Here is a 17,040-nt window from a genome sequence, read left to right as displayed (position 1 = left end):
CTGTATCTTTTTTTATTTTTATTACATATTCAGATAATTCTTCGTCCACAGCAATCTTAAAGAAACTAACTTTTGGATTAAATGGGTGTTTTTATTATGCATGTATAACTGGCCAAAACCTCCTCCTTTGGGCCCAGCAATAAAAACATCGTGTCAGTTTTATTTAAACCAAGTAAATAACTGTTCAGAGGAGCTTGAGGTCTCTCCAAACCACAGATGGTCTGAAAGGTCAAGTCAGTGCTGAAAACCCTTAAACCTGTGAAGGCCAGCAGGGGCGATTTGTGTGGTTGCAAAAAAAACCCAAAAAACCAAAAGGGGCAGCTCTATGGATGTATATGGGGAAAATGGCTCTTTCCTGAGGAGTTAATGGGTTCAGTTGGTAGTCTCAGGTCATACTGAATAAAACATGAAGTCCAATTGGTAAATTGTGATGATCATAATAGTCAGAAAGAACCATTATCTTCCTTTACTTGTCATCTCTGGCTTCTAAACATCAAAATGAATGAGAATCAGCTCGAGCCTTCGTAACCAGACTAAAACAGTGGGTGCCGTTGTGGCAGCATGGTCTATTTTTTATTTATACATTTATTTATTTTTTTGTATTATTATTATCATTATTATTATTATTATTATTATTATTATTATTAGTATTATTAGTATTATTATTAGTATTATTATTATTATCATTGTTGTTGGGTTTTTTTTTTTATTTATTTTTTATAATACTGTCTATGGTACAAACCTGTCGACAGTTGGTCAGACGCATTCTGTAGGAGGTGGCGTTGTCAGTGATGACAGGTGCCATTAAAATTGATGTAAACTGTACAATTTTGTGATCAATTTAAAAAAAACTAAACTTTAAACCTTCCAGCTCATTACAGTAACAAAACTTACCTGAAACAATGCGACACTTAAATCGGGTGCACAACATGTGGTCACAGATTTCAGTTGAAATTTGTCGATTTAACCGTGAAATGTGGTCTCACTGAGAGTGTAGCTGTGGATGTTAACAGAAGAGTCATCTGAATATTACATGAAAAATCCCTGAAGGTCACTGTGGCTGCCAAACGTAATGAAAGTCATTTTGTCACACAGCTATCCTGGAGAAAAATCAGTCGCCACATAAAAGGTTCTGCACTCGCTAAATTATTACAGTTGGATTTTAATGTTTAAAAAAGACAAAAGAAAGAAAGAAAAAAGATTTCACTGAAAATCTCATCCCCAAACACTCTGAGTGCACAGAACGGTTTCTCCAGGTCGGCTGCCATCTGTCAGACTGATGGATGTCCTTTCATTATGTCACGGATTATTCACTGTGGAGTTGGCGAACTCCAGTCCCGGCTATTGGCCTCCGCTTTACCCACATGTTAACGCTTCCCAGCATTTCGCTTCTTTGCCTGTAATCCCTGGCTTTCACGGAGCTTGGGGATGCAGAATGGCGCAGCTGCAAGAGGCGTAACGGGTTTGAGTTCAATTCACCGTCAGTTCAATGTTTCAGAAACAGAGGAATACGAGGCCGAAAAGTCCCAGAATGCACTGCTGGAAGAGTCATCCAATCAGAGAGAGCTTGGAATTCTGTTGCTGTGGATGAAGTTGGAGGTTCTGGAACTTAAGCTGAGCATTCTAGAACTCATTTCATTCTGATAGAGGCTGGTACTGAGGCTTGTGAGTGCTGCTCTAATTGGAGCCGTTTGTATAGAGAAAAGGACAAAAGAGACCTCACTAACTGATGACGTATGAAAACGCATACATGTGTATTAGTTTAAAGAACCACTAGACTGTTTCTCACAAGTATTTGAGGAAAACATGTCCGAGTAGTGTCAGGAACTGAGAGTTGTTCCATTGAAGTTGATGGTGGATTGAGTTCAGCCTGGTCACAGTGATATCTGAGATTGCTGCTTTCACAAAGATAAAGTCTCTCTGGAAACAGCGTCCCTCTTTTCTTTAGACACATAAAATATCATCAAGACAGTATCTAAGTACATAAAACGCATTTATGTGATAGAAATTATGTATTAACGGGTATAAATTAGAGCTGTGAGGCATGTGTTCCATTTGTGACACACAGGTATGTATATTTTAGATTCAGTGCAAAGGTTAATTATTCCCAGTGATGTCTTTTGTAATCGCACACCTAGAAGGACTTAAATTATGCTTCAAAGGTGGCAACGATTAGAAAAGGTTTCCTTAAGTATCAAACCAATCCAATGATTCATGGATAAACTTTAAAGAGAAACGAATAACCAAAATGTGAACAGGTACAGGGCAGTTAAGTGACCTTAAATATCAAAAATCCCTTTGGTAATGAACATTTGTCCCACTTTACATATATATATATATATATATATATATATATATATATATATATATATATATATATATATATATATATTATATATATATATATATATATATATATATATATATATATAGAGAGAGAGAGAGATCTATCTAGATCTATAGATATAGATCTATCTAGATCTATAGATATAGATATATCTAGATCTATAGATATAGATATATCTAGATCTATAGATATAGATATATCTAGATCTATAGATCTAGATAGATCTCTCTCTCTCTCTATATATATATATATATATATATATATATATATATATATATATATATATATATATATATATATATATATATATATATATATATATATATATATATATAGAGAGAGAGAGAGATCTATCTAGATCTATAGATATAGATATATCTAGATCTATAGATATAGATATATATATATATATATATATAGAGAGAGAGAGAGAGAGAGATCTATCTAGATCTATAGATATAGATATATCTAGATCTATAGATATAGATATATCTAGATCTATAGATATAGATATATCTAGATCTATAGATATAGATATATCTAGATCTATAGATATATCTAGATCTATAGATATAGATATATCTAGATCTATAGATATATCTAGATCTATAGATATAGATATATCTAGATCTATAGATATATCTAGATCTATAGATATATCTAGATCTATAGATATAGATATATCTAGATCTATAGATATAGATATATCTAGATCTATAGATATAGATATATCTAGATCTATAGATATAGATATATCTAGATCTATAGATATATCTAGATCTATAGATATATCTAGATCTATAGATCTATCTAGATCTATAGATCTATCTAGATCTATAGATCTATCTAGATCTATAGATCTATCTAGATCTATAGATATAGATCTATCTAGATCTATAGATATAGATCTATCTAGATCTATAGATATAGATCTATCTAGATCTATAGATATAGATCTATCTAGATCTATAGATATAGATCTATCTATCTCTATAGATATAGATCTATCTATCTCTATAGATATAGATCTATCTATCTCTATAGATATAGATCTATCTATCTCTATAGATATAGATCTATCTATCTCTATAGATATAGATCTATCCATCTCTATAGATATAGATCTATCCATCTCTATAGATATAGATCTATCTATCTCTATAGATGGATATAGATAGATCTATCTATCTCCAGATGACTCAATTGAATTTTTTTTTTCTTTTGCTTATTAGAAATGAGAAAAATGGTTATAAATTATCAAATGAGTATAAAGTCGTGGACACCCAAACTTCAGTCTTACTGTGTTTCTTTGTGGAACTGGTTTACTTTCTGCCAGTGTTAAGTGTCTCAATTAAAACTGACAGTGGGCAGGTTACTGTTCATGTGGAAATAATTAGGTGAAACATGATCATATCGAAGACCTTTCCTTGTTTAGTGTTCCAAGCTCTTTTAGATCCGTAAGGTTTTCCCGGTTACTTCAGATCAGAACCAGATTCCAGAGCATCTTTGTGCAATCAGCTGCTGAGGAATGTTCCCTGAAACCTTTGTTTTTCTCTAACACTTCCTCCTTTCATGCTTCTGTCTCATACCCAGGATCCCACACCGCTCCTGCCCCTCCACCTCCTCCACCTCCACCGCCACCTCCTCCCCCCTTACAGGACTCATCCTCCTGTCCTCCTCCTCCTCTGTCCTCCTCTAATGGAGCGGGAGGAGGCCGTGCCGCCTTGCTGAGCTCCATCCAGACCTTCAGTAAGGGCAAACTGAAGAAAGCCGATACCATCGACCGCAGCAAACCCATCGTCTGACCACGTCCACAGACACAACGTGTCCTCAATATGGCAACATGACCGACACACCAGTTCTGCACTGTGGTGAAGGCCCTCCCCCAAGATGTGAAAAAAATCACTAACAAAAGATCTAAGTACAGTTTTTGTTTTTATTGCTGTTTCTGCATTTTTTCCCCCCTCCTGCTTTTAAACTTTTAATGCATTGCTGTGGTTGGAGAGACTCGAGGACAGGTGGGGTAAAATGGCGACCTCTGTTTGCCCTTCGAAACATGCTGGACAATCTTAGGCACCTTAAGGTTTTGTCTTTTCTGGTTACTTTGTCCTTAAGAGGCAGACACCGGATAAAAAGCGGGAAACTGAATCGGGTGAGCTTTTCTTCTGGCCGATCTGCGGACAGCCAGTTGACTTAATTTTTGTTCTTTGTGCTCGTAAAAGTAGCACTTAAAAATGTGTGAGAGGAAATTGTGGAGCAACCATGGATTCCTGACCCCTGCTCGATGGTGAAGTTGCATTTTGTGGATTTAGGACTCATTTCAGTACTTCGATGGTGTCAGAGTGCTGCACCAGTCCTGAGTATGGAGTAGACCAAACTTTCCTTCTTTTAAATTATCTCCGACTTTTTGACATGTAGCCTGCAGGCTCTGCTGAGCCAGTTTCCTCACAACTGAGCTGCAAAACACACCAACTGGTCGTCTCTGTCTTTAATTAACTCGCTGTCATGCCGTGTATTAAATTAAAACAAAATACCAATGCAGTGCAAGGTGTTCAAGAAAAAGTCATCTTCCTGGATTGAGAGTTTGAAAGCAGAAAAAACGTTTATTTGCATCTTATTGATCTGTAGATATTTTTTGGTTGAGTATCAAACATCACATTGAAATTACAGACAGAAATGACTGTTTGTTGCAGCACAAAACAGTGGAGGTTTAACCGACGCTCTGCTCATTGGTCTGTTTCTCTGCATTGCATTTCCCCCAGTTGTCTCCACAGTTCTTCAGACTGTACCCCTCTCTCTCACGAGCTCTATAAGCATGAAACAATCCCAGTTTAGATTGATTCTGAACATCTTTATCTCCTTTTTTTCCTTCTTTTGGACCAAACGGGCGCAATATTTTGCACGAGGCAGAGCACATAACGAAGAGCAGCTAAATGAATAGGAAGCTACAAACTACACTACTTGTGTTTTCATCCAGCTGTTTGTTTGTGCACATTTATTTGATGATGGCATGAGGGGGCAATGACAAGTTTGGGAGAAATAACCCCCCAGAAAAAAGAGGTGGGTCAAAGTATAATGGAGGGAGATGCGATGTACCGTGTTTAATAAATTTATTAGACCACCTGTTATTTAAAAAAAAAAACATTAGATCAGAGTTATATCATTATTTCTGAGGCAAACTGAATTCATCACTTTACAGCCAAATGTGAGCCGGCACTCTGGACAGAAATAAATCAATCAACATTCAACCACAAGATTTTCTGCTCAGAAATGCATGTAAATGACTCTAATTTGGCGTCTTAGTCAAAATATATCATGCTTTCATTTTTTCCTTGTAAAACAGTAAATTTAAAAATTCATGGATAACAAAAATAACTATATTTTAGCATTAGAAATATTTTGATTCAAAAGCTTGCACATTCTGCTACACAAATGAATAAAAGAACAAATTTGTTAATTACCAATACTGATTACTTATGCAGCTGTGGCATAAACCTTATGTTGAGAGGTGGACTAATAAATTTAGGCACTGTGCATGAAGCAAGTGTGGAGCACTGAAGAAATAAGGTTTTGATGGTGTGCGTCCTAGCTCCTTTTACTCACAGTTGATGAAAACAGTTTCCCAGAATTCTCCTTAGCTCTGCACTACAGTTGGATTAAAGGGAAATGAACAATAACATTAATTTTCTCACCTGGTATCCTCACAGTCTCTCATTCTAGTGCAGCATGAATTTAAAATCAGCCGCCTGCTGTTGAGGTTTATGGTAGATCATCACGTCTGTACTGCCCCGCATCAGAGCAACTTGGATGCATGGCAATGAGCAGCTCTGCTTCCGATTGTGCTCAGGGTCTGAAATTAATCTCGCATCACATTTTTCTCCTGACCTCAAGTAAATCCTCAATTTTTTTTTCCTGATTTTATTTTGGTCCATCAGTCTCTTCACATCACTGACCAGGGTCCAGATCATTTCTAATAATCCTTCCATCCACAAGTAAACTACAGATAATGCGTTGCCGTCAACATTACTCTGTACTTCTGGGAATAGTTAACCTAATGCCACAAACCATGTAAGGAAGTTTGATTGAACCAAGGCTTCAGATGATCTGTAACCGGTTTATTATTGTCCCGAGTGTATTTGGGAAGATTATTCTTGTTCATATAACTGTTTCTTTCCAAGCATGCAGTGCTGTGTAACATTAAACACAAATAACATTCAGCACTGAAATTTTGTGGATGAAGTGCAGCCCCAGAGAGCTCAGCTCGCCTTCAGGATTAACTTCAGACCCTGATTTCTGATTTTGATTCTTTTTAATGTTTGTTTTTTCCTCTGTTTTAATGTTTGTGTCCAGACTTTTGTTTGTTGTTATTGTGCCATACCCATTTGGGTGATAGTGCCTAAAGAAATCTGAATGTTTTTTGTTATTGTACATGAGCTCATCGTTTTGTTTGTGGTAGTATGCCAACGCTTCAGCATGTGGCTTAGAGTGGTTAGCAATTAACAATAGTCCACATGTCTGTAAAATTATCAGAGTAAAACTTTGTAAATCTGCAACAGAAAACACAACAGGTGAATAATTATAACTTTAAATTACATGCAACTTTTACAGCTGTCACCACAGGGCAGCCAGGACCCACTGTGTGCAACAGAAACTATGACCACCTGTGGTGATTTATTCCTCATCACCCAACTTGTGTGCTGAAGCGTTGGTGGCTGAATCTGGAGCTCAGGTGAATCCTGTAACCTAAAGACTCTTTAAAAACCAAGTTTTTAGCCCTTCGATGACAGCTCAGTGCTCAAATCATTTACTTTCATCATTCAGTGCAATCAGCCTAGCATGAATGCTCATTACGTTTAACCAGAATGTGTCTCTGCAGCACTTTAGAGGGGTGGAAGCCCGGTCCACGGGGATGTTTGTTAATAAAAAATAATCCAAGGCAGCAAATTCTCTCTAATCTCCTGAGGAGTGTATTAATGCAGCTGCAAGAGGACCCCCTCATCATCAGCAAACGTGAAATAGATTTGGCTGCTGTGATAAATAATACTTGTATCAAATGAATAAACATTTGGGGAAAAAAGCAGTTTCCTGTTTATTTTCACGTTTTCTTATAGTTGTGATGAACAGGGGAAGATGGAAAAGGCAGGATGTGACATCTTATATGGAAGCTTATCAAAAGTTAAAAGGTTTGCTCAGGGAGGGATATTTACAGGTAACTAAAAGATAAGTGATGAGGTTGCACAGGTGGAAGCATAAAGAGTAGTGGTGTAGACACAGCTGCCTGACAAAGAAGAGTTCCGTGAAGGCAGACGAAGGGTAGGTTTTATATCTTTGGGCTCTGCCCGCATCATGAAAAGTGGCGAGAGTGAGACAAGAAGAAAGAAGCCATGGCAACAGGCATTGACCAAAATGAGGCATCCATCCCTCTGTGACACTGACACAGCTACATCATCAACTGTTTTGTTACGAGGAGCTATGTTACAACTATTGACTCTATGGTCTCAGGTGTAACAGTGTTAATTGCATTTTTTTATATTTATGGTCACTTTTAATTTAATTCACAGCGGGACACAATGTTCAAGGTGAAATGAACTCAAGGTTGGATTATTTTAATGTTTGATTATTTTAACGTTGCTTAAAGCATCTTCCTCCTACCTTTATTTGTATGACCCAGGTGTGGCCACACCTCTTCTATACCTGAAGCTAAAAAGACTTGTGCAAAGCATACACCTTTGCATCTCTTAGATATAGTCTCCTGTCTCCACTCAGCATAGAAATTAGTACTGAGACTGATTTTGATGTCGGAGGACAGAAAACATCAAATAAACATGCACATATATATGACTTCTATTTGCTATTACGTGATGTGTACGTGACAAATAAAAGGTTCTTGAGTCTTGAATCTTAAAACAAGCACTAATTTGATAAATACCAGTAAAGTTAACCTTCAATACATAATCATATATGTCATACATAATCATACAATCATACATAATGTGTGTGTGTGTTATAAATGTTACAAGTGCAACTCATGTTTTCACTTATTTTCTATGATGATATGTGGTAAACTGACAGTACCATTAGAGCTTGATCAGAATGAGGATTGGAAACATATTTCTTAATGGATATGAAAAAGTTTGGAAATTAAACTTGCAGACTTACAAAAGTGCCATTGTCCATTGCCAACTAGAATGTGTGTAGCATATGAAATAATGTCAAAGTGCACAGATTAAATTAAAAAAAAATAATGAATGAAAAAGGAGTGAATCGCACTACTTATTTATTTATGCATCTATGTATGTTTTGCCTTCCACACATGACGCCTGCGCGGCTCCGTGTCCTTGGATATTTTTACGCCCATTTCCTACTCTCCCGCCTCCTTATTTGTTGACCGCTGTGATTGGCTGTTCGAAATGACACGTTCCAATCAACCTATGAGGTGCCATCTTGATTGGCTAAAATTCGCCAGCTTCCACTATCACGTCACTCTAGTTCGACAGAGGACAGGTTCAAGATGGCAGCGTCCCTGAGGTGCTTTCTCCGCTCCGGAAAGGTATAGATTAAATCGATGTTTTTAAAGCAGTGTTTGGTCTTTCTTGGAATGTAATGTTTGTGCTCTCGCTCTGTTCTCCTGCAGAATACCGTGTCAGCTCTGCAGCGGCGGGATTTTCACAGGAGCGCTCCGGCCGCAGTACAGGTCAGTGTTAGCAACTAGCAGGCTAGCTGTTTCTACAGCGAATGATATCGGTAAATATAGTTTTGATTGCACAGACAACAATAATAGGCTGAAGATTGGATGGGGGCTTGTTTTAATCAGCAGCTGCCTGTTTTAAATACGTGTGTTAAGGTTTAGGGGTCGTGCGGTTGTGCGGTCACTGAGCAGAGGGATGCGGGTTTACATCACATCAGCCCTCATCGCGCTGACAGCTGTCTCACATTAACGTAAATCACTGTCAGGAGTTTGAGGGGAAAACTATTAAAACAAAGCTTAAGCTCTGAAACAGTGCAGACAACAAAATGCACACTTTTTAAGCAGAACAGCAAGAAAAATCCTGGAATTTGGAGTATTTTAAACTCCAAAACGAGAAGTGCTGCTGGAATACACATGCAACATCTCGAAGTGTCTTTAAATATTGTAGCTGCATCTGGGGTTGCTCGTGTATTTTAAGCAATTCCTTAATATAATTGGCAGGAGGATAAAATTAATCAAGGCATTTTCACCGAAGTACAAACTGCATCTTTCGCTTGTCATTAAGAGACTGTAAATGGAAGATGGTTGTGATATTGTGACATCAGACTGTGCACTCTAGGGCGGAGTAATGGACAGGTTTAAGGTCAGAGCACTGGTTTTAAGTGGCCATTAAATTGGTGACAAAACTAAACAGATGTAAATAATTTCTACTTGTGTTGGATACAAGTAACTACCAAGAATGACTTTCAGCTTTTGAGTTCTGAACTAAAACCTTCAGTCTTCTGATAGCCACTTGAGACTAAAGTCTCCGGAAATTGTTTACAGCCCTATATGAAACAGGTTTTGGATGGAAACTTGCTATTGTTGCGTCCATAAGTTAAAAATTTAACTTCAGTATGTGGAAGCCAGTGTTTTCTGTGACGTGTACTGATTGTTTTGTTGCCAATGTTAGATGACAGTCCGTGATGCCCTGAACCAGGCAATGGATGAGGAGTTGGAGAGGGATGAGCGGGTGTTCCTGCTGGGTGAGGAAGTCGCCCAGTATGACGGTGCTTACAAGGTAAGTTTAAAGCTCAGATTGCGAGTGAAGTTCCTGGAGGCAGTTTGTGTTCTGTCCCAATGAGGGCAGTCAGACTAATGGTGGTTACTGGTGCAGGTGAGCAGAGGGCTGTGGAAGAAGTATGGAGACAAACGAATCATTGACACTCCAATCTCAGAGGTGAGCTCCAAACGACCTGCCCTACAGATGTTTTCCACAAATCTAAGTATCACCACTGGTGGTGTTGGACTCATTTTAGTAACGTTTTGTTTTTGGTGCAGATGGGGTTTACTGGCATTGCAGTAGGAGCTGCTATGGTAAGTCTGACCTGTTCCTGATGGGATGGGACTATATTAAACTGACTTTAGTTTGTAACATTTTTACTTGAGTCTGTCTAAAACATCATTCTAAACCCTGAATAATCTTGAGTCCATTACCTGAGATAATGGGCTTAAGTTTAAGAGCTTCATAATTACACTTGAATTCTAAGCAGTAATTCAGTTCTGTGCACACTTTGCTCTCTACAGACCTGAATTATGGCTCCATTGCCCACCAAATTAGCTTTACACCTCAAGACCAATGAAGCAGTACACAGGCAACTCCCAAGCCACTTTGACTTGTATAATAAAGCACTTTTCCTACCTTGAAGCCATAAATGCCAAAATAAGAGTTCCTTTAGACTAGAATTCTTCAAAGTACAGATTATGAAAGCTCTTCAGATTCAAACTACCCTATTATACTTGAAACTTGCAATCGACAAATTCCCTAACAAGATCAATGTCCTCTTGCAGGCTGGTCTGAGACCCATCTGTGAGTTCATGACCTTTAACTTCTCCATGCAAGCCATTGACCAGATCATCAATTCTGCAGCAAAGACCTATTACATGTCAGCTGGGCTACAGTCAGTTCCAATCGTTTTCAGAGGCCCTAATGGAGCGTCAGCAGGCGTCGCTGCACAGCATTCACAGTGCTTTGCTGCATGGTGGGTTCAAGACGTCACGTTACTGTTTGCAGTAACTAGCTGATGTTTGGCAGGTCTGACATCAGTGTGGTCATTTGTCTCCAGGTATGGTCACTGTCCAGGACTGAAGGTTGTAAGTCCATGGAACTCAGAAGATGCTAAAGGCCTCCTGAAATCAGCCATCAGAGATGAAAATCCTGGTGAGATGCCACACTGAAAAGCTTAAAACATGGATGTAACCCTGCATATCAATGTTCAGGCACTGCTAGCTCCAGTTGATTACATCAGTGTTTAATTAAATAAGCCAGCTTGTCCCTAATGTGTCTCAGCCAATAGTCAAACAGTAATTCAAGCATTGTTGGACTGCAACTGACTAGTTCTTGTTCTGGGGTCTGTTCTTCGTACCTCGCTAAGTAAGTAGCTGGATTTGATTGTTGACGATTTCGCGTGATCTTGGATCGTTCGGTTCTCCGAAGCTCATCCGGGACTTGCTGTCATAGCAACAGATTCGTAAGCGTAAACCTGCTTGGGAGTAGGCTTACTTTATGTAAACAGGATTAGATCGCGGCCACTCAGGTATGTACACTTCATTTATACGAAAGCAACAGCGATATTTCTCCACTGTTTTTTTCCATAAATAAATATTATCAATGTAACTAAAGATAATGCAGTATTTGATTCCTTTATTGATTTCATACAGATACATACAGGTCATTTCCTAAAAAAGGGAACTGTACTATTAATCATGCTATTTCATGTATTTGATTATTTCAGATGTAATTCATATTTTAGAGTAGTAATAGTAGATTACTTCGTGTAATCAAGATGAGAGACTGTTAAGAGATTTTTTTTTTTTTTTTTTTTTAAGCGGCGTGGTCTCCTGACAGAGACCACGGCTATAAAAGCGAAGGTGGATTTGGGAAGTCTGTCGCAGCCATGTCCTGTCCGTTTGTACCCATTGCAGAAGGTGCAAGATTGATAAGGAGAGTTTTCAGAATTCAGCAGATATTGCGGGATAGACAGGATCCTTTAGCTCAGCGCGACAGTGTGATCATAGAGAGAGCGATTTTTCCCGTGTGGGTATTATTTACTTAACACTCTCACTCTCTCTCGTGTGTGTGTGCGCGCCAACTTACTGTGCATGCTTCAGTCACCTCTTGCATGGGAACAGGTAAAAGTGATGGAGTGTTATGTAAAACTACACACAAAAACCCCACAATGTCAATAAATGTCACAGTACAAAAAGCTGGGGTGTGACGAGGGGGTGCAGGACCACCACCTGTCTTTATTTGCTGTCCTTTTCTTGGTTGCTGTTATAAACAAACAGATTATTTCAGGGTCTCTTTTCAAGAGACCCTGAAAAGAGATCAGGTAAGTGATAAATATTACCATTCTGTAGAATGTTCTGATATTTCACTTTTACTTGTTCCCATGTTCTAGTGGGTCCTGTTGTGGCTCTAATGTGAAAGAGGATATAATATAATAAATTACTTCGGAGTTTAATTTGTCAGCAACTTTCTGCCAGCCCTCTCTCCTTGCCTTTGCAGTGTTCCCCTGTGTTTTAATTAAACTCTGAAACTCCTGAAATCCCTCAATCAGGAGTTCTCTGCTGCCGTAAAATACTGAGCGCGCTCCTTCGACATCTTCGCCGACCAATCAAAGGGTTGCTGATCAATGTTTCTACTATCGATGCGTAGCCCCTTTAAGCCACTTTAACACAAACACTCCTCCCAGCTACACTTGTCCCTCATTCACAGGATGAGGTGCTACCATTAGTTATAAACAGTATAGGAAAAGTAACTGTAACTAGGAAAAGTAACTGTAACTAGGAAAAGTAACTGTAACTAGGAAAAGTAACTGTAACTAGGAAAAGTAACTGTAACTAGGAAAAGTAACTGTAACTAGGAAAAGTAACTGTAACTAGGAAAAGTAACTGTAACTAGGAAAAGTAACTGTAACTAGGAAAAGTAACTGTAACTAGGAAAAGTAACTGTAACTAGGAAAAGTAACTGTAACTAGGAAAAAAAAAAAAAAAAAAAAAGTAACTGTAACTAGAAAAGTAACTGTAACTAGGAAAAGTAACTGTAACTAGGAAAAGTAACTGTAACTAGGAAAAGTAACTGTAACTAGGAAAAGTAACTGTAACTAGGAAAAGTAACTGTAACTAGGAAAAGTAACTGTAACTAGGAAAAGTAACTGTAACTAGGAAAAGTAACTGTAACTAGGAAAAGTAACTGTAACTAGGAAAAGTAACTGTAACTAGGAAAAGTAACTGTAACTAGGAAAAGTAACTGTAACTAGGAAAAGTAACTGTAACTAGGAAAAGTAACTGTAACTAGGAACCCTGCATATCAAAGTAACTGTAACTAGGAAAAGTAACTGTAACTAGAAAGTAACTGTAACTAGGAAAAGTAACTGTAACTAGGAAAAGTAACTGTAACTAGGAAAAGTAACTGTAACTAGGAAAGTAACTGTAACTAGGAAAAAATGAATAGAAAAGTAACTGTAATAGGAAAAGTAACTGTAATAAAAAAAGTAATAAAAAGTAACTGTAACTAGGAAAAGTAACTGTAACTAGGAAAAGTAACTGTAACTAGGTAAAGTAACTGTAACTAGGAAAAGTAACTGTAACTAGGAAAAGTAACTGTAACTAGATACCCAGGAAGAGTACCAGTCTTCGAGCTTGCTTGCTTACTTGCCACAAGTGCACTGTGCCACCTACCAATAGAATAAAAGACAATGTGCATATTTCCACGAGAGAAATCCCACGCCTGGACCGTTGTTGACCCCCGCCATGATTCTAGCCTACGTCACAGCGTCATGTGCGCTTTTTACATCAACACGAAAACTGCACTCGTGGTGCTTTCAATTGTACTCGGAAGGCAGAATTTTCAATTTCTGAGTAGGAAGATATAGGTAACACCAGACTGCAGATGAGCTGCATACAGGGCTGGGACAAAAAATCGGCCAGGGCATTTTGACTAGAGACCGGCCCACCATTATAGGAAAAATCATAAAGCCTTTGAATGAAAACAAACGCTGCTGTGACAGTGATGTACACTGTTTTTGATGGTATATCTGTATCAATCTATGAATCGTTTGTAAGATTCAGATAATTACTTTTTTATTTTTTTTTTTATTTTAAAAGCTAGACATTTTAAATGAGAATAAGAAAGAAAAGTATTTCTTTGCGCCCTCCTTTCCCTGTTAACGCCCTACCTGGCCCCCCTGGCAAAACTTTGCTAGACCCGCCCCTGCACAGTTACCAGCTGTCAGCTACATTAATAAAATAAAAAAAGATCCTGGTGTTATTTCTCAGAAACAGTTCATAACTTCATCTAAAAGGTAAACCTGTTTCTCCATCACCTGTTCAGCTCTGATGATTCAGTAAGGACCTCCTGGTTTCATCTTCATGTTTCCCACTCACCACATATCCAAACCGACATCATGACCAGCAGCTTTTACAGCTGTGGCTCCAGCAAACATCAGCTGATACTAGAAAGTAATAAAATTCTAACAACAGCTTATCAAGCTGAAACATGCTGCTGTTGTTTAACGCGACATCCGCTGGTTTCTTCTATCTGGCGCAAAGTGGGAGATAAACAAGCAAGAGAGACGGGACTTGCGACAGAAAAGCCGATCAGCTGATCATTGATCAGTTTCATGAGTAGAAACAGGAGAGGGAGGGGGAGAGAATGAGAGAAGAGGCAGCTGTGCAGCTCCAGCTTTGTGTCTTTTTCATTCTAGCTTTAGTACGGGACAAATCGCGTTCCTTTACCTCAACACGAAACGCGTAATATTTTCTCTGAATACAAGACTATTTCGTTTTTTACGGAATGGTTGGCAACTCTAATAATTAACCTTATGAATAAAATAAAGTTGAACATCAGTAACATCATAGCACCCACCCAGCTGTATAGAAACTCTGTCATGCTAGCTTGTACGCAGTACAAAAAAGTCAGCATAACGAAAATAAACTCCACCTAAACTTGGTTTATATCTGACCCAGATAGACTGCAGGTCATAACTTCTTACCTGAAGTTCAGTTCACCTGACACTCGGACCGGCGGCCTCGGGTCTCTCCTCCTCCTGCCTCCCCTTCCCTCATCCACCTGCTGGCTGCCACCACTTGCTAATGTTACTGAATCTGTGGAAGCTCCGCCATAGCCACCACACGAAGTAACGAATAACGAGCCTATCTAAATCCCAGTAACGACTAACGCGTTCCTGATTTTGGCATAATAACTAGTTACCGTGCTCATTACCACAATAACGTAGTTACTGTAACGCGTTAGTCCCAACACTGGTTATAAAGTATTTAAAATGGCATAAACATCAGCTGAAAATGCACCTTGAGTTAGAGATGCAGCTTGAGTGAGTTTGTAGCAGCCTGTTCAAACAGACATGTGAACTGAATCTGTCTGCAGTGGTGGTCCTGGAGAACGAGCTGCTGTATGGCGTTCCCTTTGAGATGTCAGAGGAAGCGCAGTCCAAAGACTTCACCATTCCCATTGGAAAAGCAAAGATTGAGAGACAAGGTGAGTGACAGAACACCAGGATCTGGATCCTGGGTTTTTAACACTGAGGCTTCACAACTCATTTCTGAACATGTCGTTGTTTTCAGGGAATAGCATCACCCTCGTTGCTCACTCTCGGTATGTTGGTCACTGCCTGGATGCCGCAGCTGTCCTTGCCAAAGAGGGAATAGAGTGCGAGGTAATGCAATGCCTATTGACTGGATGAGCTAGACTGCTCAGCAGCCTGTTAACCATTTGTTGTCTGTCAGGTGATCAACCTTCGCACCATCCGTCCCATGGATGTGGAGACTATTGAGACCAGTGTGATGAAGACCAATCACCTGGTGACGGTTGAGGGTGGCTGGCCTCAGTTTGGGATTGGAGCAGAGATCTGTGCCAGGATCATGGAAGGTAATCTAAGCTCCAACTAATTTGAAAAATAAACATGCATAACTGATTCCCTTAAACTCCTAGATCTGGATCTTCAGGAGCCAAAGCACAGATGACACATATTGGGATGGACACTAATGATTGCTCGTGTCTTTACTAATAGCTGTTGAGTCTGAAGTCACAACCTCTAATGATTTCAGGCCTCAAGTCTAACACTCCTTTAATTTTTCAGGTCCTGCCTTCAACTACCTGGATTCTCCTGTTACCAGAGTAACTGGCGTAGACATCCCCATGCCATATGCTAAAATCTTGGAGGACCACAGCCTGCCGCAAGTCAAAGACATCATCTTCTCTGTGAAAAAGACACTCAACATCTGAGACCCTCACCCACCTGAGTCCTTGTTTACAGATGGTGGCAAAATATCTAATGTGTAAATACCGCCAAACGCTCCAGATGTTGAACAATGCGCACAGCTGTGTAGCTCAGGGCAGTGGACACTGTTTTGGTCATCCCAGCACCTATGTGTTAACTCTGTTACTAACCTGACCTAACTGTCTGTGGCTCTGGCTGCTCTCTTGCACTTTTCCCAATTTAAAAAATAAAAAAAGTATCGTACAATCTTACTATTTGGCTATAATTGTCAAGTTATAAATTTTTGACTCTTCCCAAAGTTTACCAGTTAGTCCCTTACAGAGTCTGGACTCTAAAGGCTGTAAAGTATCTGTAAACTGTTCTCGGGTATTTACTTTCAATGAACCTCTCTCTTGCTTGTTTATCTCCCACTTTCAGATTTGGATAATCTTTGTTTTTCCACTCTCCCTTTATTCCTGTCATCTAAACTGGGATGAAAGTCATTCTGCAGCTGCTGCCTTTCAAACGCACAGTTCACGTAACTCCTCAGACTTGAGTTTGTCTTTAAAAACGGGAAAATGGCATCAGCTGTGAGCTGGAAATATTTAATGTAGCGGCTCATTTTTGTTGACTGTTGCAGAAATAAAAACTTTGATCCTCATGTTTGGTTTGATTTGCTAACATCTACACCATCCTGCCCACAGTTAGATTGTGTGAACAGATTTGCACTAAAGGTGTCATCTTGA

At 38.9% G+C, this 17,040-nt stretch overlaps 2 protein-coding genes across 3 annotated transcripts in view; both read left to right on the top strand.

Moving 5' to 3' along the window:
• The window catches only part of pxk (PX domain containing serine/threonine kinase), a 29,091-nt gene extending 21,667 nt beyond the window's left edge, over positions 1-7,424 (top strand). Inside the window, exon 18 of one of the 2 annotated variants that reach the window (XM_003447699.5) lies at positions 3,941-7,424. In XM_003447699.5, coding sequence (XP_003447747.1) covers positions 3,941-4,152 — 212 coding nt within the window. In that variant the 3' untranslated portion in view covers positions 4,153-7,424. The remainder of the gene's footprint in view (positions 1-3,940) is intronic. The other variant, XM_005469700.4, reaches the window with a different exon arrangement.
• Positions 7,425-8,776: 1,352 nt separating this feature from the next.
• pdhb (pyruvate dehydrogenase E1 subunit beta) lies at positions 8,777-16,955 on the top strand. Its single transcript, XM_003447658.5, has 11 exons — positions 8,777-8,897; positions 8,982-9,041; positions 9,988-10,095; positions 10,192-10,254; positions 10,356-10,391; positions 10,866-11,056; positions 11,141-11,235; positions 15,463-15,573; positions 15,660-15,751; positions 15,822-15,963; positions 16,175-16,955. Exons 1-11 carry the CDS (start codon positions 8,859-8,861, stop codon positions 16,318-16,320), a joined length of 1,083 nt encoding a protein of 360 aa, XP_003447706.1. The 5' UTR covers positions 8,777-8,858; the 3' UTR covers positions 16,321-16,955.
• Positions 16,956-17,040: the final 85 nt, after the last annotated feature.

Source organism: Oreochromis niloticus, linkage group LG5 (genome assembly GCF_001858045.2).
Source record: "Oreochromis niloticus isolate F11D_XX linkage group LG5, O_niloticus_UMD_NMBU, whole genome shotgun sequence".
Lineage (NCBI taxonomy): Eukaryota > Metazoa > Chordata > Actinopteri > Cichliformes > Cichlidae > Oreochromis > Oreochromis niloticus.
This window is presented reverse-complemented; position numbering and strand designations above follow the sequence as displayed.

Excerpts from the sequence above, each read along its gene's own strand:
- pdhb (XM_003447658.5), top strand. The coding sequence starts at position 8,859 with ATGGCAGCGTCCCTGAGGTGCTTTCTCCGCTCCGGAAAG. Across the intron at positions 10,255-10,355 it reads TTGACACTCCAATCTCAGAG|ATGGGGTTTACTGGCATTGC; the intron begins GTGAGCTCCAAA and ends TTTTTGGTGCAG. Across the intron at positions 15,964-16,174 it reads CTGTGCCAGGATCATGGAAG|GTCCTGCCTTCAACTACCTG; the intron begins GTAATCTAAGCT and ends TTAATTTTTCAG.